This window comes from Tyto alba, unplaced genomic scaffold, assembly GCF_018691265.1.
Source record: "Tyto alba isolate M040663 unplaced genomic scaffold, T.alba_DEE_v4.0 Super-Scaffold_40, whole genome shotgun sequence".
In the NCBI taxonomy this organism is placed as follows: Eukaryota; Metazoa; Chordata; class Aves; order Strigiformes; family Tytonidae; genus Tyto; species Tyto alba.
Window position 1 is genome coordinate 49,868,593 of NW_024881316.1, and position 25,734 is coordinate 49,894,326.

The 25,734-nt window shown below is 58.8% G+C and overlaps 1 protein-coding gene across 1 annotated transcript; it reads left to right on the forward strand.

The window, feature by feature from the left end:
* Window positions 1–1,993: 1,993 nt before the first annotated feature.
* LOC104357285 (L-gulonolactone oxidase-like) lies at window positions 1,994–25,342 on the forward strand. Its single transcript, XM_042803046.1, has 13 exons — window positions 1,994–2,108; window positions 7,779–7,924; window positions 9,546–9,647; window positions 10,300–10,425; window positions 11,554–11,648; window positions 13,179–13,269; window positions 13,983–14,168; window positions 21,904–22,011; window positions 22,431–22,507; window positions 23,432–23,581; window positions 23,906–24,070; window positions 24,463–24,553; window positions 24,896–25,342. The coding sequence occupies exons 2-13, from the start codon at window positions 7,922–7,924 to the stop codon at window positions 25,022–25,024; spliced, it is 1,323 nt and encodes a 440-aa protein (XP_042658980.1). The 5' UTR covers window positions 1,994–2,108; window positions 7,779–7,921; the 3' UTR covers window positions 25,025–25,342.
* The last annotated feature ends 392 nt before the right edge of the window (window positions 25,343–25,734 follow it).

Below are 25,734 nucleotides of genomic sequence, written 5' to 3' on the forward strand. Positions count from 1 at the left end.
ATGACCTTGGCCGTCATTCCCTCCGGCTTTGCTGGCAGGACAAACAGCCTCGGGAGCAGGTTTTGGAGCCGTTGCTGCAATGTAAAATCCAAGAGCATCATTCCCGGGGCGTCTGGGAGCCGCAGCAGAGCACCCGCCCCGGAGCCCTGCCCAGAAAGGCAGGCGGGCGCTGCCAAAACAGCCTCTCCCATGGCGCTGGCATCTGGGTTTGGGGTTTTAAGAGGCAGTTGCAGGCTCCTACCAGCCCTCCTTGCACCCCAGCACCGGGGCAGGACCCTCAGCGGGGTTTTTCCACCCAGTTCTTGGGTGGGGGGGGTGGGGGGGGAGCTGCAAAGCTGCGGCGGTGCCCAGCACTGCACGATGCCAGGAATGGTTTTGGGGGGAGGGAGGAGGACCTGCGGGGTTGCTCCCAAGCCCCCTTTCCCTCCTTGCACACCATATATAATCCCCGCTCCCTACGTTGCCACAGCAGGGCGTTGCTCCAGCAGATTCCCACCCCGTGCCAGCCCCCTGCCCCTTCTCCTGCAGCCCAGACCAGCTTCTCCAGCTCCCACCCCGCCTGTATACATCCTCAGCCCCACGGGTGCGTGCAGCTTTGGTGCATATGCATCCCGAGGTGCACGTATCCTTGGTCCCCTGGGTGCCTGTATCCTCGGTCCCCTGGGTGCCTGTATCCTCCATCCCCTGGGTGCGTGCATCCTCGGTCCCCTGGGTGCGTGCATCCTCCATCCCCGGGGTGTGTGCATCCTCCATCCCCGGGGTGTGTGCATCCTCCATCCCCGGGGTGTGTGCATCCTCCATCCCCTGGGTGTGTGCATCCTCCATCCCCTGGGTGCGTGCATCCTCCATCCCCTGGGTGCGTGCATCCTCCATCCCCTGGGTGTGTGCATCCTCCATCCCCGGGGTGCATGCATCCTCGGTCCCCTGGGTGTGTGCATCCTCGGTCCCCTGGGTGCGTGCATCCTCGGTCCCCTGGGTGTGTGCATCCTCCATCCCCGGGGTGTGTGCATCCTCCATCCCCGGGGTGCATGCATCCTCGGTCCCCGGGGTGCGTGCATCCTCCATCCCCGGGGTGCGTGCATCCTCCATCCCCGGGGTGCGTGCATCCTCCATCCCCTAGGTGTGTGCATCCTCCATCCCCGGGGTGCATGCATCCTCGGTCCCCGGGGTGTGTGCATCCTCGGTCCCCGGGGTGTGTGCATCCTCCATCCCCTGGGTGCGTGCATCCTCCATCCCCTGGGTGTGTGCATCCTCCATCCCCAGGGTGCATGCATCCTCGGTCCCCTGGGTGTGTGCATCCTCCATCCCCTGGGTGTGTGCATCCTCCATCCCCTGGGTGCGTGCATCCTCCATCCCCTGGGTGCGTGCATCCTCCATCCCCTGGGTGTGTGCATCCTCCATCCCCGGGGTGCGTGCATCCTCGGTCCCCTGGGTGTGTGCATCCTCCATCCCCTGGGTGTGTGCATCCTCCATCCCTGGGGTGCACATTGCCTCGGTCCCGTGGGTGCACGCATCCTCCATCCCCAGGACGTCTGTGTCCGGGCTCCGATTCCCGGGCAGACCAGTGGGATGGGTCAGCCCAGGGCAACTGGTCAAGCTGGAGGCACCCCACCGCCTGCAAAGCACGGACCCAGGAAACCAGCTGAGCCAAAGCAAACATGCCCTTCACTGCTGGCATGTCCAGGAAGGCAAACGCCATCAGAAAAAAATGCCAAATCCCACCCTGGTTGCCTCTGGGGCCTCGCTCCGTCTCTGGGAGGGTTTATTCCCAGGAGAAATCCTCCGGCCATAAACATGAGCGATGGCACCGGCTGCTGCCACCTAACAGCACCCGGAACAAAGAAATAAATCTGGCTGCAGACAAAGCTCCTCTGGGGCAGTTTGGTTTTTTTTTTTTTTTTTCACAGCTTGAAGCTGCTCGTGGTGGTCTTGGGTGCAGCAGAGGGAGAGGGACCCCATCTCTCGGGATGCTGGGGAGCTCGTACCAGCAAAACCCCGCCCTGGGGTGGACGTGGTGTCCATTTGCAGAATGCACAGTGGCCCTATCCTGCTCCTCTCTCAGCTCTTGGGTGTGAAAAGCAAGAAGAAAATATCTGGAGGACCTCAGGGTGGGTTTCAACCCCCTGATCCCAGCAGCAAGGGCTTGGAAGAAAAGATCTCCCAAAGCCCCGGAGTTACGGGCAGCTCGCAGAAGGGCGGGTTTATTTTTTTAAGAGCTGCTTGTAATTCCTGCTCTAGCAGATCCAAACGCTCGCCTTGGAGAACGACAACAGGAAAATGGGTATGGAGGAGAAGAATCCGGCTGAAGAATCCCAGGGGAGCGGAGGCTCGGCTGCTCGGAGTGGGTGGGGGACAGTGGCAGGACCTGCCGGGTCCGGGACCCGGCTGTGGGGACAGACCTGGGTTTGCAGAGCCGCTTTGCGGGGTGTTTGCAAGGCGCTGTACAACTAAAAGGGGGGGACAGAACTCCCCAAAATCTCCAGTTCTGGCCCTGCTGGTGTGATGGGCATCCCCCCCCCCCCGCCCGGTTCTTTGCTCTGCACTCACCGGTGGCTGAGGCCCTGGACGTGGCTGCAAAGGTCAGTGAGCACAAAGCCCGGGGGGGTCTGTCCCCCACCGAGCCCTGGGTGGAGGAATTAAAGCTTCAGGGCTTGTTATTTATCCTCCACCAGGTTTATTTTAGCACTTAAGGTGGTGGTGGGGGATGTGTTTGGTCACCCTCCCCAGCCTGGCTTTGCCTTGGAGGAGAAACTGGTGGCAGTCACGCTGTGGTACAGGGGACAAGAGGGTCTGGGGGGGGACAGCCACCCCCAGGGTTCCTCCTGTCCCTCTGACCCTACCAGGGTCGCTGGGATGGATGAGCCCTCGCTGGGAAGTGGCTGCTGGATGGTGTTCACGGGGTGCAGGGTGCCCACGCAAAGGGTGCAGGATGTGGGCACCAGGGTGCTGGGTGCGCACACAGAGGGTGCAAGGTGCACGGAAAGGGCGCAGGGTGCACGCACAAAGGGTGCAGGATGCACACACAGTGGGCGCAGGGTGCACACAAAGGGCGCAGGGTGTGCATACAGAGGGTGCAAGATGCACACACTGGGCGCAGGATGCGGGCACCAGGGTGCAGGCTGCACACACAAAGCATGCAGGGTGCACACACACAGGGTGCAGGATGCACACAAAGGGCACAGGGTGCGCACACAGAGGGTGCAAGATGCACATGCAGGGTGCACATGCAGGGTGCAGGGTGCACACGCAGGGTGCAGGATGCGGGCACCAGGGTGCAGGGTGCACACGTAGGGTGCACACACAAAGCGTGCAGGGTGCACACACACAGGGTGCAGGATACACACACAGGGTGCAGGATGCACACACAGGGCACAGGGTGCACGCACAGGGCACAGGGTGCGCACACAGAGGGTGCAAGATGCACATGCAGGGTGCAGGGTGCACACACAGGGTGCAGGATGCGGGCACCAGGGTGCAGGGTGGCACACGCAGGGTGCACACAAAGCGTGCAGGGTGCACACACACAGGGTGCAGGATGCACACACAGGGCACAGTGCACACACACAGGGTGCAGGATGCACACACAGGGCACAGGGTGCACACACAGAGGGTGCAGGATGCACATGCAGGGTGCAAGGTGCACACACAAAGCGTGCAGGGTGCACACACACAGGGTGCAGGATGCACACACAGAGGGTGCAAGATGCACACGCAGGGTGCAGGGGTGCACACACAGCGTGCAGGGTGGGCGCATGCACAGGGGGAGAGATGCACACATGAAGTGCAGGGTGCACACATGGAGTGCAAGGTTCAGGGTGCACTCACGGGGTGCAGTGTGCATGCACGGAGCGCAGGGTGCACCTAAACAGTGCAGGGTGCACACACACAGTGCACACGTGGAGTGCAAGGTGCAGGCATCATGGTGCAGGGTGCACACGTGGGGTGGAGGGTGCGTGCACCGGAGTGCAGGATGCACACATGAAATGCAGGGTGCAGGCACGGGGGTGCAGCATGTGGACACCAGGGCGCAGGGTGCCACACATGGGGTGCAGGGTGCGGGCACCAGTGTACGGGGTGTACACACAGGGTGCAGGGTGCACACAAAGGGTGCAAGGTGCACGCATATGGTGCAGGGTGCACACACATGGGGTGTAGGGTGCAGGCACCAAGGTGCACACACGGGGTGCACCGTGTGGGGTCCTGGGGTGCAGGGTGCACACACAGGGTGCACAGTGTGGGCAACGGCTGCACGCACGGGGTGCAGGGTGCAGGCACTGGGGGTTTAGGGTGCACGTGCTGGGTGCACGCATGGGGTGCAGGGCACAGACACGGGGCACAGGGTGCGGGCAGCGGGGTGCAAGGTGCACACGTAGGGTGCAGGCTGCACGCATGGGGTGCTCGATGCGGGCACTGGGGTGCAGGGTGTGCACACAGGGTGCTCACAGGGGGTGCAGGGTGCAGGCAGAGCCTGGCAGGGTCACGCTGAGGGGATTATGGAGGGTGCAGAACCCCAACCCCGCAGCTGTTGGGGTAACCCTGCTGGAAAACCCACAGCTTCCAGGGCTTCTCCTTAGAAACCCATCTGAAATGGGGGGAAAAAAAAAAAAATATAGGTAGAGCCAGCTGCTTCGGGGCTGCTGTGGGGAGGAGCTGGGTTTAATCCTGCACCTCCAGCACCTTACCCCCCAGCAGTGTCCAGCTCGGGCCCCGTGGGGTGTGGGTGCAGGATGGCAGGATTGCACCCAGACGCCGTCCTTTGTGTGCACACACACACCCCCCCCCCCCCCCCCCAAAACTTGATGGCACCCGGTTAAATTTCAACCCAGCCCGGCCCTGGACTCTGGGACCAAAATTGCTGCGGTCACTGGGTGCCCGGGGTGAAGGTCCCTGTGGGGCCACACCCCCCCCCCCCCCGGCGCCGGTTCCCCTGGGGACCCAAACCCAGCGGGGGTGGCACAATGTGACCAGCTCTGCTTGTCCCCAGGACCAAAAAAAAAAAAAAAACAAACCCACCCCAAAACCGCCGCCCCCCAACCCCTGGAAATGAGCTGTTTTCCTCTGCTTTGAATCAGCTTCTCCCTCAAAAGGTGTGAGGCACCCATGGGTGCTGGCAGCAGGGGGTGCCAGGGGGGACACGGTGGGACTCTGGCTGTGCCCGGTGGTGACAATTAAGGGACAATATCTCCCTGCTGCCACGCAGGGTCCAACTCTGGTCCTGTCCTCCCTTCCTGCAGACATTGGTCGCTGTGCCCGTTGTTTCGCAAAGGAAGCAATTAACTTGGAAAAAAGAGGGGAGGAAAAAAAAAAAAGCAAGAAAAAAACAAAAACAAAAACGTGGAGATCGAGAAGAATAAAAGATGCCCATAATTAAATTTCAACTGTTTTATTTTTAAACGGAGAAGACAAAAAAAAAAAAAAAAATCCCACCTGATTTCTGGCTTGAGATGCTGCTCGCATGGCTCGCAAGACTCTGACACACGAAGAGCTTCAGCAAAGTTCTCCTGCCTCAGTTTCCCCACTGCTGCAGGGGAGGTGGCAGCTCTGGGGAGGAGTGCGATGGGCAGGGGAGAGGGCGAAGGCTCCAGGCACCAGCGAAATTTTGGGGCAAATCCCCTCTGCAAGCTCCTGCTTTGGCTCAGGGGCAGATTGGGAATTGCAATTTGGGAATGCGTGCACCCCTCCAGCACAGCGGCAAGGCAGGCTTCCAGCAAACTGGACCTGCACTGCGACTGGGAATGCACTGCAGTTTGGGTAGGTACGGCAATTTGGGAGTGCATTGCAATTTTGGAATGCATTGCAATTTGGGAATATACTGCAATTGGGAATGTGCTGCAATTTGGGAATGTGTTGCAACTTGGGAGTGTGCTGCAGTTTGGGAGACCCTTGCAATTTCAGAATGCACGCACTGCAATCTGGGAACACACGGCGATTTTGGAATGCACTGCCGTTTGGGAGTCCATTGCAATGTGGGAATGCACTGCAATTGGTAGCACACTGCAATTGGAAACGCCCTGCAATTTGGGAACATAATGCAATTTGGGCGTGAGTTGCAATTTGGGAATGCACGCACTGCAGTTTAGGAGCATCTTGCAATTTGGGAGTGCGTTGTGATTCGTGACTGCACAGAAATTTTGGAACTCACTGCGATTTGAGAACTCTGCAAGTTGGGAACGCATTGCAATTTGGGAACGCACTGCAATTTGGGAGTGCCTCGCACGCTGGGAATGCATCAGCCATTTCTGCAGATCTCACGGTGAAAAGAGTAGCTGCAAAGGCAGGAAATTCCAGCAGCCCTCCCGCTGCTGGGCCCGCTCCACACCAGAAGCACCCGAGGGTGCTGAGAGGGGCCTCTCCCAGCTCCCAGCCCCATTTCAGCTGCTTCACAGAACCCCAGCCAGGCCGATAACCCCGCACACCCAACCGCAGCACCCTCCGGCATCGTGCTCCCAAGATTTACACCCCTTGAGAGCGTTTCCCATCCCGCCAAAAAATGCCATCGATTCACAAATAAATTCACAAATAGCCCCGACACCTGGCAAAACGCCCCTGTTTTCTTTCCTTTGTTTTTTCCTTCTCTCAACCTTTAATTGAATTGTTCCCTGCCCTCCAGCTGTAAATAGCCGAGCTGTGACATCCCTCCTGGATGCAGAGACTGAGATGTCCCTCTCCACACGCGTCCCCTTCGCCCTGCACTGTTCATGAATAATTATTAACAGTCCAGACAGGGTTTGATGACCTTTGCACAGCGCTTGGACCCAGAGCTGTTCCGTGGGGTCTGACCCCAATTGCTTGGACCCCCCTTGGTGCCTAGCTGGACTCGAAAGTGTGTCGGAGGATTATTCATTAATTCGCTCTAATTCGCTGCTTTGCAGCCAACAAAACGTCACCCAGGTTTCAGGATGGTCAGGAGGTCAAGGAGCTTTGGAGGTACATGGGGAGACCCGTGGAAAAAACTGCTGGAGGTGCTGCGAGGTCCTTCTCGGGCTGCAGGGCTCCTGTGCTCTAATTAAGAAATAATTTCCACCCCCCCTCACCCCCAGTTCGTGATTGCGCTGCAAAGGTTTGGGTGGCTGAGAGTGTCCCCGTGGGCTTGCGAAGGCGGCTGCCCGCAGCAGGGGACCCCCGCCCGCTCGGGGCTTGGAGGTCACCTTGCCCGAGTGAGCCAGCTGGGAAAAATCATTATCATCCCCTCCTTAATGAGGGCCCGGGGAGGTTTTGCTTATCACCAAAGTGCAGCCACCGCTGCAAAGCTCCTGCAAATCCTCGCCCCTCCTTTGCGTGAAGACCCATTTCCCAGCCGGATCCTGGCCCCCCCCCCACCACCACCACCTCTGCTCCCCAGAGCGGGGACGGCAGAAGGATTTTGGGGGTGCAAGGCAAGTGTGCAAGGCGTGGAAGCCTCCTCCTCCTTGCAAGGCAGGGAGCGAAGGCCCCCCCAGCGCCCGTTTCGCACGTGGCCGTGCGATGCAGCGAGGCCGTCGCATCGCTCCCCCCCCCCCCCCCCCCCAAACCTCCACGCACCCACTACCAGGTGTCCCCCCCCAAACCTGGCAGGGTTTTCCTTATTTCCCCACGCTCCAAGGTGAGGACCCCCAAAAGGGAAGCGGTTCCTCCCCAAAACCCGCGGCGTTTGCCGCATCCCTGTAGCGCGAGGGGTTCAAATCCGTGCTCAGATCCTGCTCTGCCCGCTGGCCCCGGAGCGAAGGGCTCAGCCCCTCTCCTCCCCCAAGGAATCAGGCAAATCCCAAGGGAAGGGCTGTTATTCATTATCCTTCCAGCCTGGAGAGAAGCTCCTTGTTGAGCCACAAGACAGGAACCAGCTCTGCCAGCCTTGCACCGGCCAGGATCACCCCTCGTCCCCGGTGCCGGAGCAGCCAGAGTCCCACTCGCTCCAGCAGCATCTCACTGAGAGGCCGACGGGATGGTAAGGAAAAGCCAACGCAGCCAAAAAGGGGAATTTTCTCATTTTTTTTGGGGTGGGAAAGGCGTTCCAGGCAGCATGGAGCCACGCGCCGTGGTCAGGGCTGTTGGGATGATGCGGTTTTATTGCCAACTTTGATATGGATTTAATAACCAGCATCCCCGTGATGAGAAATAGGAAAGGTGCCTCCGAAAAGAGAGAGGGAAGGAAAACCTGATTTATCCCTGGATAAATCAGGTCAGGTTTTCTAACCCATGGGTCTTCACTTTCCTCCATTTTATCCTTTTGGGTTATTTTTTCATTTTTTTTTTCCCTCTCTCTCCCCCTCTCTGCCCTGGCTCGCAGACCAGCTCCAGGTTTTAACCTGCGTGGGGGATGCTGTGGGGAAGCTCCAGCCCCACCTCCCCCTCGCCCCGAGGGCTCCCTGCTGCTATCTGGGCTATCTGCAATAGCTTCCTGATAGCCCTGGCTCCCGGCTGTGTCACCTCCCTGGCCAGGGTGATGGGCCATCCGCTGGCCCTGCCCTGCCCAGCCCCTAAAATCAGCATGGGGGGGGGCTGAGGTGGTGGGGGAAGGGGGGGGGGAAGGATGCTGCAAACACCCCTGGGACAGCTTCTTCTGCACCCCTGGGGAAATTCGGCCAGTTTTGGGGGGTCTGCTCTTTGGACGGGAGCTGGATCCATCACAGAGGCAGGGAGATGGAAAATGAGCTGAGGGCAGAGGAGCGAGCCTGGGTGGGCAGGTGGAAGGTGGAGGGTTTGCTGAGGGAGAGGAGGATGGAGGGAACGGGAGGAAGGAGACCGCAGGAGGTGGCAGGCAAGAGAATAAATCGTCTCCTGGACTCAAGGTGGGACACGTGTTGTGTTGGTGGGGCAGAACGTTGGATCCAGTCCTGGGCCAGGGGGATTTACCGTCTTCTCCGGGGCTTGGTGCCCAGCCCCAGGCTGGGTCCTTCCTTGCCCAAGCCCCAGCTGGGCTGGCCACAGCCAGGGAGAAACTGTGCCCCCACCAGCCAGGACTCATCCAAACCCCTCCCTGGGAATGTCCCATCTTGGGTGAACCCCTGCCCGGAGATGGGATGGGGCTGGGTCTTCTGGCTGCACCCCTTCATGCCAGGCCTGGGGACGGTGCCTGGGGGTGGATGGCTGAGGTTGGAGGGGAGTCCCAACCTGGTCCCTGTTAGCACATCATGATGAGGCCATCTGGGGACACTGGGACGTGAGGCCATGCCCATGGGCCACGAGGTCGGGATGGGGTGGTGAGACCAGGTCCGGGAGGAGACCAGAGCAGATGAGGCCATGCAAACCAAGAGAACCCCAGCACACCCCATGTCGTAGGAGGCAGGGGTGGGCTACGCTCGAGGGAGATGTCTCAGACAGCCCAGGGAGTCCTCCCACTTCTCCCCACGGACTGCCGAGGGAGGCCAGGCTGACTTGCTCACATGGAGGAGACATCCCTGCTCTGTGGACCCAAGGGGTCGAGAGGAGCCTCCGTGTCCATAAATAATTAATCCTTTTGGAAAACTGGCTCTGGCACAGTGGTCGTGGCAGGCAAAGGATGGGCTGTGTGGAAAAGCAGGGGAGGCACTCGCTTTCTTCTGCTTTAGCTCTTGTTTATGCTCCAGGTTCACGGCCAGGGAGGAGTCAAATTCCAGAACTGGGCCAAGACCTACGGCTCCTCACCAGAGCTGTACTTCCAGCCCACCTCGGTGGAGGAGATCCGGGAGGTAAGGAGGGTACTTCCAGGAGACAACCCGTTAGAAATGAAGAGGAGGAAAGACCGGGAAGGGCTGTGATGCTCCGTCATGCTCAGCCAGAGAGGTCACAGATGGTGACAGCATGAGTCCTTCCCCTTGGCCCCAGGAGATGGCCCATCCTACCAAACCGCACATGTTCTCCAGCAGATGTGTCAAACACCTAAAAGGTGCAGGTAACGGGCTCATCTGGCTCGAGTCAGACTCTGTTCCCCGGGCACCAGCATCTGGCATCCTTCTGGGGTCCCCTGCCTGACCCCAGCTGCCATGCTGAGGACTGGGAGTCCTGGCTCACTTTTGTCACCCCAGAGATGCCTCTGTCACCCTGGGGTGTCTCAGGTGGGCATCACCTCTTTTGGGATCATCGAACCACAGAACGGTTTGGGTTGGAAGGAACCTTTAAAGGTCATTCAGTCCAACCCCCGGGGATGATCCCAAGGGTTGTCTCAGGAGGTGTCTGGGCTCCAGGGGTGGTTGTACTCCCAGGTGATGAGTTATCCAAGTAAATGGATGTCAACCATAGGCGAGGTCTTAGCTTGGGATGTCTCAGTGCCTCTGGAACCGCCCTTAGCACATGGCTTTGGGGGAGATGTTGGATGCTCAGGGCTGCCTGTTGCCTCTGCAGATCCTGGACATGGCCAGGCAGAGGGACAAGAGGGTGAAGGTGGTGGGGGGCGGTCACTCTCCTTCGGACATCGCCTGCACCGATGACTTCATGATCCAAATGGGGAAGATGAACAGGGTCCTCAAGGTGAGATCTGCTTCTGGGAGGTGACGTGGTGCCCCTGAAATGCAGTGGTACCCTTGTTCGTGCAGCCACCGAGGGCTGGGAGGCATCGTGCCAACGCTGCCGTGCCCGGGCTGGGAGGTGAAGGGATGGAGAGGCTTTCCTCTCCTCGCAGCCAAGAGTTTTCCCAAACCAGACCCTGAGATGCTGGTGCAAGACTGGGGAATGCGCATTTTCCCGGTGTACAAGCATCCCTTGTGCATTGCAAGTGTATGGAGCAGCTATAAAAAAGCAAAGAAGCGCGTGCGTTCAGCGGGGGCTTGACCTTGGCACCTTTTCCTCGGTCTCCTGGGGGAGAGGAGGTACCTGGAGGGATCGAGCTGGATGTGATCGTGCAAAGGTGCCTTCGGCACAGCAGCCTGGCAGAGACCCGGCTGGGTCTTCGTGGTCCGTGGTTTGCTCCTGTGTCAGGTGGGAAGTGTCCCCATGGGAGATTGCTCCATCCGATGACACTGGGAAGGAAGCAGCAGTGCCCGTGCGCCGCGTGTGCGTGCACACGCCCGTGTGCATTTCTGTACGTGTGTATGTGTGCAGCTGAAGACGAAAAAATCCTGACTCCAGCAGCATATTCCGAGGGCTGGCTCGTTCCTGGTAATTAACAGCAATAATTAATTAAGGAACGGCACCCTCCCTGAGAGCTCTGTCTGTCAGAAGTGGGATGAAGAGCTCGTGATGGCAATAAGCTCGCCTTCCACCGGGAGCTGGCTGAGCAAGGCAGGAGGGCAGAGAGTGAAGAGGTTTGCTGAAGGTAGAGCTTTGCTGGGGGCAGGTTTGCTGAAAGTAGAGCTTTGCTGGGGGTGGTGCTTCTCCCTTGCATTGACCAACACCTGGGAGAAGTTACGGGAGAGGTTACGCCACCCCGGGGAGAGGGAAGGGGAGCAGGGTCTGCACCAGGGGCAGGAACCAGTGGCACCACTGAGGTGGACGGGGTGAAGGTCTGAGAGAGGTGGCAGCTCGGGATGGAGCAAGTCCCTCGCGGTACGTGGCTCTCCCGCGTAGGCTTCATCAACTGCACTGGGGTGTGCTCCACGGGGTGCTTCTCCTCTGAGCTGTGTGACCTTCCCCACTCCCCTCCTATCCCATCCTTTGCAGGTGGACAAGGAGAAGCAGCAAGTGACTGTGGAAGGTGGGATTTTCCTCTCGGATCTGAACGTCGAGCTGAGCAAGCACGGGCTGGCCCTGGCCAAGTGAGTGGGACACGTGTGTGGGGCCGTCCCTGGGCGTCCTCCTGGACGAACCAGGGATATTTTTGAAGAGCTTTTATTGCAGAATACGGGTGTTCACTTTGGGATCTGGTTTGCCACCAGAGTCCTGCAGACCAACCCCCTCCATGGCAGAGTAACTGATCCTGCCTTGGAGCAGGAGGCCGGACAAGGGGAACCTTTATTCCCACACCAACCCTATTGCTCTCACTGCACGCTCCAGGCTGGTCCTTTCCGTGTCACAAAGGAAAAGACCACGCTCCCAGGCCCTAAAAAAGATGAGAGCACCCCTCCTAGGGGTGCCTTGCATGGGGCAGAGGCTGACAGCAGGCAGCTCTCGGCAAAGGAGGCTGATGGTCAACAAAATTAGGCTAGAAATGGGGTTTTGATGGCAAAAGGCACTTAGCCATTGGAATATCTTGGCAGGAGGGATGGGAGAATCTTTGCTCGGCATTGCTTTGGGGTGTCTGCTCTCCCCAGAAGAGGAGGTGGAAGTGATGGGCTGCGGGTCCAGGGCAATCTGGGGGCAGAGGGTGGGATGCTTCCAGCTGATCCCTCTGCCTCCAACACGTGTGGTTCTACCTTGCAGTCTTGCCAAGGGCTCGAAGAGAGCCACGTTCAGGCAGGGATTTGCAAAAAGAAATAGCCACGGAGAGCATTTTTCACACTCCGCTTTCATTTGCTGACCTCAGGGAAGAAAGTGCTCTTTAATTACGGTCTAGCTCAATATCTGCGTTCTTCTGTCGATAAAAGTGATGGGTTTGTCAGAGCCCTGGCCAGGGCGAGGGTTCAGAGAAATAAGACCCACCTGAGCAGGTGACCAACGGTGTGTGTGGGGAGGGGGGTGAGCAGGACTCCTTCATGCAGGAGAATCCACAGAGGCTTGCAGTGGTCACAGAAACCACACCTGGTTCAGGAGGTCCCTGCTCCCCAGCTGTCGGAAAGCTGGAGGAATATTTGGGGGAAGTGGCAGGAACGGTTCGCTTCAACCTTCTGCCATCCCCACGTGCCTGCCTCGGCCGCGGTTGGAGGGATGGACCTTGGTCTGCAGCCCTTATGTTTGTGGATGCTGCTTCCAGCCCTGCTCCACAGTGACGTTTCTGGGGTGAACCCGGGTTCCTCACCCCTTGCTCTGGGAGCATACGGAGGGATGTCTCCACCCCACTGAGTCGCTCCAGGCTGATGGGGAGAGGCGGGGACTTGTGAGATGGGACACAGCTGAGTTGAGCACGGTGACCTGCTGCCTCTTCCTCCTCACGGATTATAGCATCACCCTGATAGGCATGTCCCACAGAGACGTGCACACACGGTCAATAAACCCATCCGTGGCTGCAGGGTACCCTGAAGGGTGGAAAGCCCTGCTTGTTGGGGCAGGGGGGCATGTCCTGGGGGGGGGGGGGTGGTGGGGGGTGTCTCTGTGCAGGGTCCGCATCCAGTGTAACGCCTGGCATGGTGGGCTGTGCCCCACGCCGCGTCCCACGCACTGAGGTCCTCAGCCCTTTCATCTGCCCCCAGTTTAGGAGCTGTTTCTGAGGTGGCAGCGGCTGGTGTGATCGGGACGGGGACACACAACACTGGGATCAGGCACGGCATCCTGCCCACCCAGGTGAGACGGGAGTCGGGCTGTGTCGATGCGCGGACACCAGCATCTTGCAGTGCTCGAGGGGAGATGTCCCATCACCCGGTCTGGGTCCACTGTGCCCAGCCCTGGGGTCAGGAGGGAGCACACCGCAACCAGGAGGGGTCCTGTCCCCCCCCGGGGGACCCCCAAATACCCCACGCACAGTGGGACCTCCTCATCTGCCAGCCAAAACACGATCCAGCTCAAAACTCCTCTGTCCCCGTGCTTTATGATCCTACAGTCCGATGAATAAGCTCTGTACGAAAGGGAAAGCAGTTCTTCTTGCAGTGGAGCCCCCCAAAACCAAAGGTCTGCGGGGCCCAGGTCTGTTTTTAAGTAGGCACGAAAATCCTCCACTCCAAGCTTATAATCCTGTATAGTGATTCCACCGATGGTTATGAAGAAGTGAAGTAATTTGGGGGGAGTGTTACTTCTTTCTTTGATTTTTTTTTTTTTTTTTACATCCCCCAGAAAGTGAAGAATCCTTTTGTGTCGCTACATCAAAGGTGGCAGGAGAGGGGCTGGCGGAGCCAACCTCAGCAGAAAGCACCCTGCGATGATGGTCATGGGCCGGGGGGGGGTGTGTGTGTGTGTCTCCCTGCTTAGCCCCCAGCCCTAAGTTTTGGGGTGGATGCAAGGTCTTGGCATGGGGATGGGACACACTGAACCCTCGCTGAAGCTTTGCTCCCCTTCGGCAGGTCGTAGCACTCACACTGCTGACAGCTTCAGGGGAGATCCTGGAGTGCTCCGAGTCCGTCAACGCGGACATCTTCCAGGCTGCCCGCCTGCACCTCGGCTGCCTGGGCGTCGTGCTCACGGTCACCTTCCAGTGCGTGCCCCAGTTCCACCTGCATGAGGTGGCCTTCCCCTCCACCCTCACCGAGGTACGACACGGGCGATTGCTTTCAAAGCCTCCTCGGGGATAGGGAAGGTTCCCCGTGAGGTGACACGGTCGAAGGGAGACTGGGAAGTGGTCATGCTCCGGTAGAAAATCCCACGGGCGCGTGTAGGATTGCACTCCTGGTGCATCTTCGTGGCGTTGCTTCATGGTGGCCTTTAAGCTGGAAACATGCTGCATCCCTGGAAGGGTTCAAGGTCAGGTTGGACGGGGCTGGGAGCCCCCCTGGGCTGGGGGAAGGGGGCCCTGCCCGGGGCAGGGAGGGGGGAACTAGATAATCTTTAAGGTCCCTTCCAACCCAAACCAGTTTGTGGTTCTGTGAAACATCTGGAGGGTGACAAAGGAGAGGAAGGAAAAGCCCTGTTTCTTAGCAAATGCCACTTTAGCTTCCCATAGGCGGGAGCAGCAATTTCTGGGGCCAGAGGGGTGCAGGTAGCGGGGTGGGGACGAGGGGTACTCAGTGCCACCTCTGCACCACGCAGGGCAGGCGGATGGTTGGGGTCTGCAGCGAGACGTTCACTGCATCGTGCAGCTGGTGTTCAGGAGCAAAGCAGGGTTTGGGGTGCAGCCCCTCGCGTGGTTGCAAAACCGAGCCGGGGGGGCGGTGGGAAATGGGGGGTGCTGAGTCCCCTTGTGCTGTGGGAAGACATTTGCTCCGTTCCCAGGGGTGCTGCGTGGGGCAGAGGCGAGGGCTGAGCGTGCTCGGGCAGCTTGGCTGGCCACAAAATTTGGGAGGAGGCCGGGTGGGGAAGCCCAGGGTGCTGTAAGTCTACAGTGTGAGTCTCCGTGAGTTCTTCAGTCCTGATGAAAAAGCAGGTGGGACCTCTGCACCTCGCACTGGGACCCTCCGCAGCCACCCCTCTGCGTCCAGCCTGGAGGAGCTGGGAGGGAGAGCTGCGGGGAAAGACACGGAGGTGGAAGTAATTTCCTTTATTTATTATTCCTGGTGGTTTTCGAGAACTGCAAGGCACCGTCTTTGGGAGAAGTTGTGTCCCTTCCCAGCTGCCTTCAGCTCCACCTCTGGGGCATGAAGGCGACATGAAACCTCACCTCTTTCATCACTGCCATGCCCGCCCCTGAGCTGGTCCCAAGCTCTTCTTTTAAAACCAGTCCAGACTGATACGTATTTTTTGCCTTTATCCAGCATGCGATTCAAATATCTGCTTTCACTGTCCCAGACCAACCTCCGTGCATCCCCGGGGTGGCTCATGGCTGCAGGAGAAAGCTGGTGGCTTCCAGTGTCCTCAGGAACCTGCCAAAGACTTTCTGCTCTCATCTAGGGCTGCGGGGAGCGACCCTGAGCTGGGACGTGGCTGTGTCCTTCAGCCACCTCCTCGCCCCTCTGCAGCATCATCCTCACATCTCCGCATCAATTGTCCCCTGCCTGCCTCAGCCCGGAGGTGACAAAAATCAGACACACACACAGCTCCCACCCCCCCCCCTGCCCCGGCCTCCTCCAGCTGCGGTCTAGCCCTTGCATCCATCCCAGTGGGTTTGAAATTTTTCCCCTGTCTCGTGGGCAATGCCCGAGCCTCGCTGCAGGCAGGGCTAAGGGAGGGCAAGAGCAGCTCCGGGCTGTGCGATGCCAGCGGTCCCACCGGAGCAGGGAGGAAGGTTTGCCCCGTAGCCATCATCATCATCATCATCTTCCCTGGGCTGCCCCCCCCCCGAGCCCGAGCCGCGGCGGGGCCGAGGAGGGGGGCTCCAGCACGACACCTCTGCTCTGTTTAACCCAGTGATCGCAGGTCAGCGGAGATCTGGTGACTCCAGGCACGCATGACTAAGCCTAATGCAGATTTAATGTTCCAGCTGGAGAAAATTGCCCTTGCTGGAAAGCGTGGGCTGGGCTGATGGGCTGATGAGCTGCCTGGACTAAACCAGAGCGGGGAGAAGATTGTGCCTGTGTGGAGCCAGAGGCCCCAGAGGCGTGCAGGACCTAGCTGGGTCCCCGGGGGAGAGGAGCAGCATCCCGCAGGGCACGGCTGCTCCCACGAGCCATTTGCTCCCCAAGGAAGTGCTGTCTCCCATCTCATTGTCTCCTGCTGCTCGGCTAACAGAGAGCCTTGCTTTTTCCAGCAACAGATGGGCCACTTCAAATAGTCCGTGAGCATCTCGTGCTCTTGATAATGACTTGGCCGGCTGGTGTGTGGGGGTATTTTTTGGGGACGGGGCTCTCCGTCTCCCGGTGTGAAGCTGGGTTTGACTCTTTTGAACTGAACTTGGGACGAACGGTGCTGGGGATGAGAAGAAGTGCGATGGGTGACACGTTTCAAGGGTCTGTCTGAAGAAACTCCTTATCAGGCTCCAACCCCAGAGCTGCATTTGGGTCGTATGATGGAAAACGCCCTTTCAGCCAATTGTGTTGCTACTGGATTTGCCTGTCTCTGTCTTACCGAAGGTCCAGATCACCCAGGCTAAAGTGTTTGGCGCTAGTGACTGGCCTGTCTGGGGCATCCCCAAGGAAGGTGGCTTTCCCAAGGGTGTTTCTGACCTGCTCTCTCATAGATCAGGATCTTGCACGGCTCTGAAGATTTCACACGCTCTCTCCTCCTCGGCAAGTTCTGCTGTCCCACCATCCCTCCTCTCCCTGTTGTCCCCTCTTCGTGGCCGGGTTCCCTCCTGAAGACAGCATCTTGCATGTAGCCTATGAAAGGGCACTGGGCTGACCGTGGAGAGCACGAGTCCTTGCTCAGTACGCGGCTGAGACGCCGGGGACAGGATCCTGGCCTGCTGGTACAGAAATGCTCAGTGCTGGAGAGTGGTTTCCTCCAGCTGAGCTTTCCATCCCCAGCAGGAGCCAGGATGATTTCCCTCGAGAGAGGCACGAAATGCCTTTTTGGGGGGGGGGCAGTGCATCTCCTTGGCTTTACGAGGTCTCCACGTGGCTCTGTGGCCAATGGTGGGTGGGATCTGGTTCCCTCAGAAAGCCTTTTGAAGGCCCAGTGGGCATGCCTGTGGAGGGATTTGAAGGAATTCCTTTCTCCTGGGAGCACATCCACACTGACTTTCCCTGTCTCTGCCCTTATATAAACTCCTTTTAACTTCTGGAGGCGTTTCCCTGGGGCCCTCCCACCCTCACGGGGCTGGGAAGTCGGATGGAGCGAGCTGTTCCATATGATGCTCAGCCTCTCCGTGGCTGGGGCAGCCTGGCACGGCTGCCGTATCAGGATGTGACCTTGAGCTGAGCAATCGTCCAACTTGTCCCAGGCCTCTGGTGCCAGATCATCGCCGGGGGCTGCAGCGTTGCACAGGCTGAAGCCTGCAGAGAAAGGGCCATCTGCAAGTCGAAGGATCTGGTGGCCTTCTAAATGCTGCGTGGACTCACTGTGTTCACTGGAAGGATTTCTGGATGGGGAAACTGAGGCATGGAGTCCACGAGGAGGAAGAAACCAGTGGTGGTAGAAACGAACCTCTCCAGGAGCTTGGATATGCTTCAGCCACTGATCTCTGTCATCCTGCGAGGTCTGCCCGTCCCTGCTGGGGCATCCTCAGCAGCATCCTCATCCCTTGCCTCATTTGGGTCTCACAGGTCCAGTTCCAGCTCCGCCTAACGGCAACACAAGCCTTCATTAAGTTGGGCTCATAAAAAAATAAATAGCCCTTGGACATGAGCAGCAAAATTTGTTGCTGGATTGATCAGAGCTGCAGCACTGGTAAAGCTCTGAGAAACGCTGTCCTTAATTTTTTAAGGACTGAATTATTCAGTGCCCCGCTGGGGTGGCTTGAACACCACCAGGAATGTGAGTTTAAGGCACTTTTGCAGCATCTTCTTTGTCAGCCCCGATCCACAGCAACCCAGCGGTCCCTGTGCTGTGCCAGGGGGGAGCTGGGCTGGCCCGGGGCGGTGGACAGAGGGGTCTGTGGAGCATCACCCGAATCCTTTAGTGTGTCTGCCTGCCTGCTGCCACCCCTGCTAAGGGCAGCCACACCAGAGCAATCGAGAGCTGGAGCACTTCAGGGTCTTATTTTTCCTGAGAGGTGGGAAGGGAAGACAGAAGAATAAGGGAAACTCCCCAGGATATTTCTCCAGGGTGCCCTCCCAGCCTGCAGTGAGTTCCTTACCGGTGTTTCCAGTTGCAGAGGTGATGAGTTTGTGTTTAATAGCTCAGGAGTATTTCTTGCCTGTGTATTGCCCGTTTGCTTCCGGAGCTGCGACTTCCCTGGTGTCCTGCAGCAGGGAGTTCCCCACTTTAAATGCATTTAAATATGTTTAAATGTGGTGGGAGCCCACCAGCTCCTTACGGCTTGGTCCTCACCCGCCCTGCCAGACTGCTGGGACCTTCAGTGCATCCTCTAGCACCTTCTTGCCAGGTTGAGAGTTGTTTTACGCCTCCTAATCTGCCTTTTAGCTAGGAAACTTAAGCTCAGGCGCAGGATAACCCTGCTATCCTGAGCAGGACAGGTAGCCCAGGCTGAGCTTTACCCAGCTCAGCATCATCTGCCCGGGCTATGCCCCTTGCACAGCTCAGCCCATCTTTCCCCATCCCCTGGGGCTGTTAGGAGAGTGAAACGAGAGTGCACTCGGTAAATATTAATGCCTTTATCAATTCTTGGTCATCACTGCTCCTCGCCTGCTTCCAGATCTCTGGCTTTCATGTCGAGTGGCCCACTGAAGCGGAAGAGAATAATGGCAAGGGAGCAGGTTGCTTGAAATATTTAAGCCTGAGTTATCTAAGACATTGCAAATAATATATGTGTCAGAGGAGCCGAGATTGGATTTGTGGTTATATAAGATCTGCATGCTTTCTTCTCTGGCCTCGTGATTGTCTTTTATCACTGGGATAAACTCAGCTGCTCTGGCTGCTGACAATGACCAGGAACAAAGCACGGGACCAAGAGGGTTCACTGCAGAGCTGAGGTCACCAGAGAGACCTGCGGAGCATCCTTGGAGGGTGGCAGGGATGGAGTCAGCCTCCCCTTGCCCCAAACCTGCCGGGAGGCTGATGAGGATGAGGATGGGTCAGACTCAGCTACGATACTTCTTCCCTGGATCTTTGCAGCTTTGGGGCTCGCTGAGCTGGAGGTGGTTTGTATATATGTAACGAGGCAATGAGTTTTTCTCTTCCAGGAAGGTCTCTGATCTGCTTCTGAACCCAGGCAAACTTTTAACCACCTGCAGCCTTGCACAGCTTAGCGACCTGGTGGGTGAAGAAGCACTTCTTTTGGCCCAAGCTTATCACTTTCTAACCCTAACCTGACTCCTAACCCTTTGGGGGATGTCTCAGGCACCTGGGATGGTCCCCTCAAGCCCAAATCCTCCAAGACCACCCGGTGCCTAAACCCCTTTCACCACTGCTGGGCTTGACCTTGGCCCTCCGAGCCAGAAATGTTGCTTTTTGGCCTCAGTGGATGGAAGTGACCCTCCCAACTGGTGCTCAGATGTTGTCCCCTGATGCGGTGGGGTCCTGGCAGGCACGAAGGGAGGCTAAGCATCCCCCTCCTCTCCCAAAATGCGGGCTCTCTGTGCTCCCTGGCTCCCCTTCATTCCTCTGATGGACCTACGGGATGTGTGCTAGTGACTTCTTGTGCTTCATCCTCCACATCTGCCGCTTGTCCCATCCTTGTCCTTTCCCCGAAGACCATCTGGAGCAGCCAAGCCTGCATCGCAGCAGGCGGGGTGCCCGACCCCCAGCTCGGTGAGCTCTCGAGGGTGTTTGCAAGCAAGAAAGCGAGCAGCTTCTTTTCACCCAGCCTCTGTGAAGCAAAGAGATCTGTTCTCGGCTCCTGGGAGGGAAGGAAAGACGAGCAAAATCCCCTGGGGCTCTGCAAGCCCCAGGGTCATCTCCGCTGCGTGCGTTGGCCACGTTACAGCGGCAAGATTTCCACCGCCCGACCTCACCGGCACTCGGCCAAGCAGACAGCATCCCCGAGGGCTGCCGAAGCCGGCTCGCTCGCCGCCTCCCTCCGGCTCTCGCCCGCTGCCCTGCAATTATCCTACAAAGTCCTGGGCTTATTTCCTTCGGGCCGATATCGCAAGACTCAAAAGCGCACATTGAAAAGGTCGCCCCGCTAGCAATTGGCTTCCGCGCTCAGACGCCGCGGCTGGAAGACGAACAGACGTTGGCAGGATCACCTTGGGAAAGCTGCATCTTTTTTTTTCCTGCCCCCCCCCCCCCGCCTCTTGTTTGAGCTGCTTGATGCATTCATTCCTAAATGAAACCGGGAAAAATGTGGGGTGATGGCTTTTGTCCTGCTTCTACTTGCACAACCATCGTTCCCAACGTAAGAATTTCTCTGACCAGAAAATGGGTTGTTTTGGGAACGTCTTAGAGAGATTTTGTGGCTTTCTGGGAGCTGCAGATGTGAAGATGAAGGCAACAGCATTAGGATTGATTCTCATTAATTCCAGGAATACACTGGTTGTCTTCCCATCCTCCCTGCTTTAACGGGACCACGGCATTATGGCAGTGCAACCCCACAGAGACCCTCACCTCATGGCAGGGTCACAGGAAGATGCTCGGTGCTAAAGCAGCCCAGCCTGGTGATTAATTGCTCGTTAAGACAAATAATTCAAATGACCCAGCCAGAAAGGAGCAGCTTCACAGCTGAGGTTACCGGTGACACTCCTGGGGTTATACCCGCGGGTCATTGCACCTTCTCCTGGGGCAAGCAAACTCCTTGAACCGAAGCTGCTGGGGTTTGTAAGTCTTTCTGCAGAGCTGTGGGAGATCTCTGCAGGAGGAGCAGGGGCTGGATGGAGAAGCTCTTTGCAAGTGGGAGGGGTGCTGGCCCAGCCAAAATAGCACCGTGGAGGGGGTGGGCACAGGGTCCCTCTACCCTTACACGCACAGGGAGGGATGAGGGCTGAAGGGTCTTCTCATTTCTGCGGGTGCTGCTGTCTCAGGCAGTGGGGGTTCCCTCCAGGTAGCCCTGGGACAAGCCCCTGCTGGCTCCAGGAACAGGCTGAGTATGTCCTGGGGCTGCGGTCCCCTCCTCGAGCCCCCATCACCTGCATGATCTTGCCTGTCCCCTGCCCGCTCAGCCCCCCCCGTGCCTCGCCGTCCTCAGCTGCTGGCAGGCAGCTCACCCAAGAGCTCCCTTTCTTAAAGCTCTTTTTTGTGTCCTTATGAATAATTTGGCAATTCTGCCTTTGAGGATGTCTCTGGGACAGGGCCGTGTAGCACAGCCTGGCTCCATCCCCCATCATATCCTGGCTCCATCCCTCATCGTCCCGGGGCTCCAGAGCTGCAAAGGGTTGTTGCTGCCAAGGTGTGAAAGCTGGGGAGGGCATCCCTCACGCTGGCCCAGGGAGATGGATTTTGGAAGCACCCCCCCCCGGCCTGCCCCACTGTATGGCTGATAGCTGGAGGGGGCCCCTCCAGCCCGGGCTGTGCTGCTTCACATCTGGGAATGCAGAGGGAGGAGTTTTGGGAGGGGCTGCAGAGGTGTGACTGCAGAAGGATGTGGGGTCTGAGCTCGGGTGTGTGCCAGATGCAGCATCTGGAGGACTGGGGTGGGGGGGGGGCTCTGCCACGGCTGAGGCAGAGGAGGTGGTGGGCATGCTCGGTGCCCTTCCCCAAATGTTGGGGCCATGGTCTCTGTTAGGCCCCCCTGGTGCTCGGCTGGGCTGTACTGACCCCCCCTCCATCCCAAGGCTTGCCAAGATTCTGCAGGCAGACTCCTTGGGACCTTCCCCAGCTTTCCTGGGAGTCACCGGAGGTCCCTGCTCCACAGTGGGGGACAGTCACCGACCAGCCCCCCCGTTTCTCTCATTGTTGCAGGTCCTCGATCACCTCGAGGACCACTTGAAGAGATCCCAATACTTCCGATTCCTGTGGTTCCCACACAGCGAGAACGTCAGCGTCATCTACCAGGATCCCACCAACAAGGCAGGTCCCACCGGGCTCCGTGTGCGAAGGGAGAAGGAAGAAGGACTCGTGCAGAAAACTGGGTGCCCTCCCAGAGCCGGTGTTTTAGGATGGGCTTGAAATCCGAGGGCTGCTGGGGGCTGGGGGGCTGACTACAGAATTGGCATTTTGGGGCTGGGTTGGGCTCTGCCCATGCCCCACCGTCCTGAGACATAGAGGCAGCTGGGACTATCCAAGCTCTCAGCACCCTCCTGACAAATCCTGGTCTCTTCCTCGGACTGGATTTGGCCCTGGTTCATCATGGGAGAGAGATCTGGGGTGGCCTTCTCCAAACCCCTGCTCCCAGGTTGCTCCTGGTCCGTGGATGTACCTGGTGGCAGGAAAGCTGCAAACCCTGCTAGTCCCTAACGACCATCGTCTTCCTCTGCTTGGCTTTCCAGCTCCCCTCTTCTTCTGCCAGCTGGGTGTGGGATTATGCTGTTGGCTATTATTTGCTGGAGTTTCTGCTCTGGATCAGGTAGGAGCATGCTCTGGGAAGTGGCAGGGGACAAGTGGGCTTGGGTAGGTTTGCCCAGGGCTGGCCTCATCCAGATCTGTCCTCTGCACCTCTGCATTGAAACCTGTGCTGCTTTGCTGGGACCCCCAGGGAGGACGGCAAGGGAGGGCTGTGACCCGGAGCACCCCCATCCCTGGGGAAGAAGGAGATGCTCCGTCTCCTCCAAGCAAGCTCCTGTGCCGGAGGAGCTGGTTTGGACTGGGATTGATGTGGGGGGCTGCACTGCCCTCTCGTGTGCACGGAGGCAGTGCAGCGCGTCGAAGCAGCGTGGGTTTGCAGCCGCAAAGGAGCTTTTTTTTTTTTTGGAGGAGGGTGTTGACTGCGAGCGTGTCCTGAGCGCCAGGGAAGAGAGGGGAGATCCAGGCAGGTCGTGGAGGCTAAGCTGGGGAGCAGGAGCCTGGTGGCACAGCAGAGCCGGTCTGGACCCCATGAAGAGGGAGAAGAGGGGCTCGCGGCCACTTAGGACTCTGCCAAGGGGTCCACCCTGCCACTCCACCTTGTCCCCAGTAGCTCTCTGTGCCCAAGTGCCAGGATGCCCAGTTCCACAGCCTGGGAGGCAATGAGGTCTCGAGGGGGAGGGAAGGGGATGACCGAGCACCCCTTTTTTAGCCTGCAGCAAGAGGAGGAGGAGGGTGCTGAGGGCAAGGGTGCGAGGTTCAAGATCAGGTGGGGTGAGCGCAGGCGATCTCCCGGCGGGGCTGCAGGACCCCATGGGCGCCAGCACCCTTGGAGGGTGGCAGCTTCGCTTACAGCCCTTGAGAGGACATCCCCTTGGCCAGCATCCCCAGGCTGTGGCTTGTGGCATCACAGCTCAGAGCCCGCCCTTGGCAGAACCCTGGGCAGCAGCTCTGGGTCACATCTCGCCTCCTGCTCTCTCCCCTGCAGCACCTTCATGCCTAGCTTGGTGTGTTGGATCAACCGCTTCTTCTTCTGGCTCCTCTTCAGCTCACGGGTGGAGAACGTCGCCATCAGCTACAAGATCTTCAACTACGAGTGTCGCTTCAAGCAGCACGTTCAGGACTGGGCCATCCCCATGTAAATGGCTCTGCAGACCCTCCCTGTCCACCCCCAGCCAGGCTCAGTACCCGAACCACGCGCCATCCCCTGCCTGTGCTCTGCCCCAGCCCAGCCTGCCTGGAGCAGGAGCAAAGCCATGGAGAGAGAAGGACCTGGCTAGGAGGCACCAGTCCTACCCGCAAGCTTAGCATGGGGACCCTTCTGCATCCCTGCCCTGGGGTACCAAATTCGTGCCACACCATGTCTTGGGGCCAGGGATGGAGCTGTGGGGATGGGGGTTCAAACCCAAAGAGTTGTGCCCATGCTGGCATTAACTGGGGCTGGGGGGCTTCTCCTGGGCAGTGAGAAGACGAAGGAAGCTCTGCTGGAGCTGAAGGCTGCCTTGGAGAACAACCCCAAGGTGGTGGCTCACTACCCCGTGGAGGTGCGTTTCGCTCAGGGGGACGAGATCTGGCTGAGCCCCTGCTTCCAGCGAGACAGCTGCTACATCAACATCATCATGTACAGGTGAGCCCTGGCCCCATTCCACCCCCCTGTCCTCCTCCTCCTCTTCCTCCCTGGGCCGGCGTGCTGGTGCCCAGGGACCCGGCAGCAGCAAATTCCCAGCTCAAGCACACCGACACCAGAAGGAACGGGGTGGCCCTCAAGCACCCTGGAGCCACCCACCCCTGTTTCTTGAGGATGTTGTCCTACGTGAGGGTCCACTGGCCGAGTGCTGGTGACATGCTGGTTCCCAGAAGGTTTCCATCACCCGCTGCTGGGCACAGAGCCCGTGATGGGCCCTTGGGGATGTCCTTCTCCCCAGGTGGGGGTTTCTCACGGAGGTTTCCTGGGTGTGCAAATGTCCCCCCCACAGCCCCTGCTAATGCCCCCCCCCCCCCCAATCCACCTCCCTCCAGGCCCTACGGGAAGAACGTCCCCCGCTTGAACTACTGGCTGACCTACGAGGGCATCATGAAGAAGCATGGTGGGAGACCACACTGGGCAAAGGTGACAACAGCCCTGTTCTGGGAGGAGAGGGTCTGCAGAAGGGGGTCCCTTCCCCTTCTCCATCACGGCTTCTTATGGGAAGGGAGGGGGGTTGCAGTTGAGTGGGGGTCAGAGAAGAGCCCCCACATCAGGCTGGTCCCGGCGGGAGTTGGGTGCCTCAAGGAGATGGTGTTCCCCTGTTTGCTACCCACCCTGTGCACGTAGGTAAGGGGATGGAGGTCCCACCACTTCTGCACGGGCTTCCCACAGCACGTGGTGGCGGGGAGGGGTGGGGGGGTGTCCAGGACCAGAGACACATTCCCCAGGGACGGGCTCCCCCCCTGGACACTTTCTCTCCCGCAGGCCCACAGCTGCACCCGAAAGGACTTTGAGAAAATGTACCCAGCCTTCCCCAAATTCTGCTCCATCCGGGAGAAGCTGGACCCCACGGGGATCTTCCTGAACACCTACCTGGAAAAGGTGTTTTACTGACGGGGGCGACGTGGGGGATGGAGGAAAAAAAAAAAAAATCAGCCGTCACCTCCGGTTCTTGGGACACCCCAAAGCTCACGGTTATCCACGGTGCTTGAAACCCCCCCCGCCCAGGTCTGCCCTCGTGGCAGCAAGGGCTGCCCCCACGGGCAGGGATTTGCTCTGATGTTGATGCCAACAGGGCTCTGTGATGCCTGGAAATCTCTCCTGGAGACCAGCAGCTCAGGGGGGGAACCATGTCCCTGTCCCCCCACCCCCGCCATACAGCCCTGAGGGCCTCCCGTCCAAGCCAGCATCTTAATAAAGACCTTTCCCTGAGCAAACCTTATCTGAGACTGTGCTTTCAGCTTGGGTGTGTGTCGGGTGGAGTTGGCCGGCCCCGAGGACCACTGTGGGGGTCAGGGCTGGGCGTGGAGACCAGACCCCATTGCGCAGCCCCGGGGGGCTGGTGCCATCCAGGTCCTCGAGCTCCAGCCAGCTCTCGCAGGCGGATTTTGGGGAGGGAGAAGCTGCCTGCCCGGGCCACCCCAGCCTGGCTCGTGTTGGTGTAAGGGAAGCCATGCATGGGCAGGTGGGTTGTGTCCTCTCTCAGGTGGGACCAGAGCTGCCCCACGCTGCCCAAACCTGCAGGAGATGCTCCTCAGGATACAGCAGGATGATGCCCACGCTCCTGTCCCTCCTGTCCTAAAAAAACATCCCTGCTAGACTAA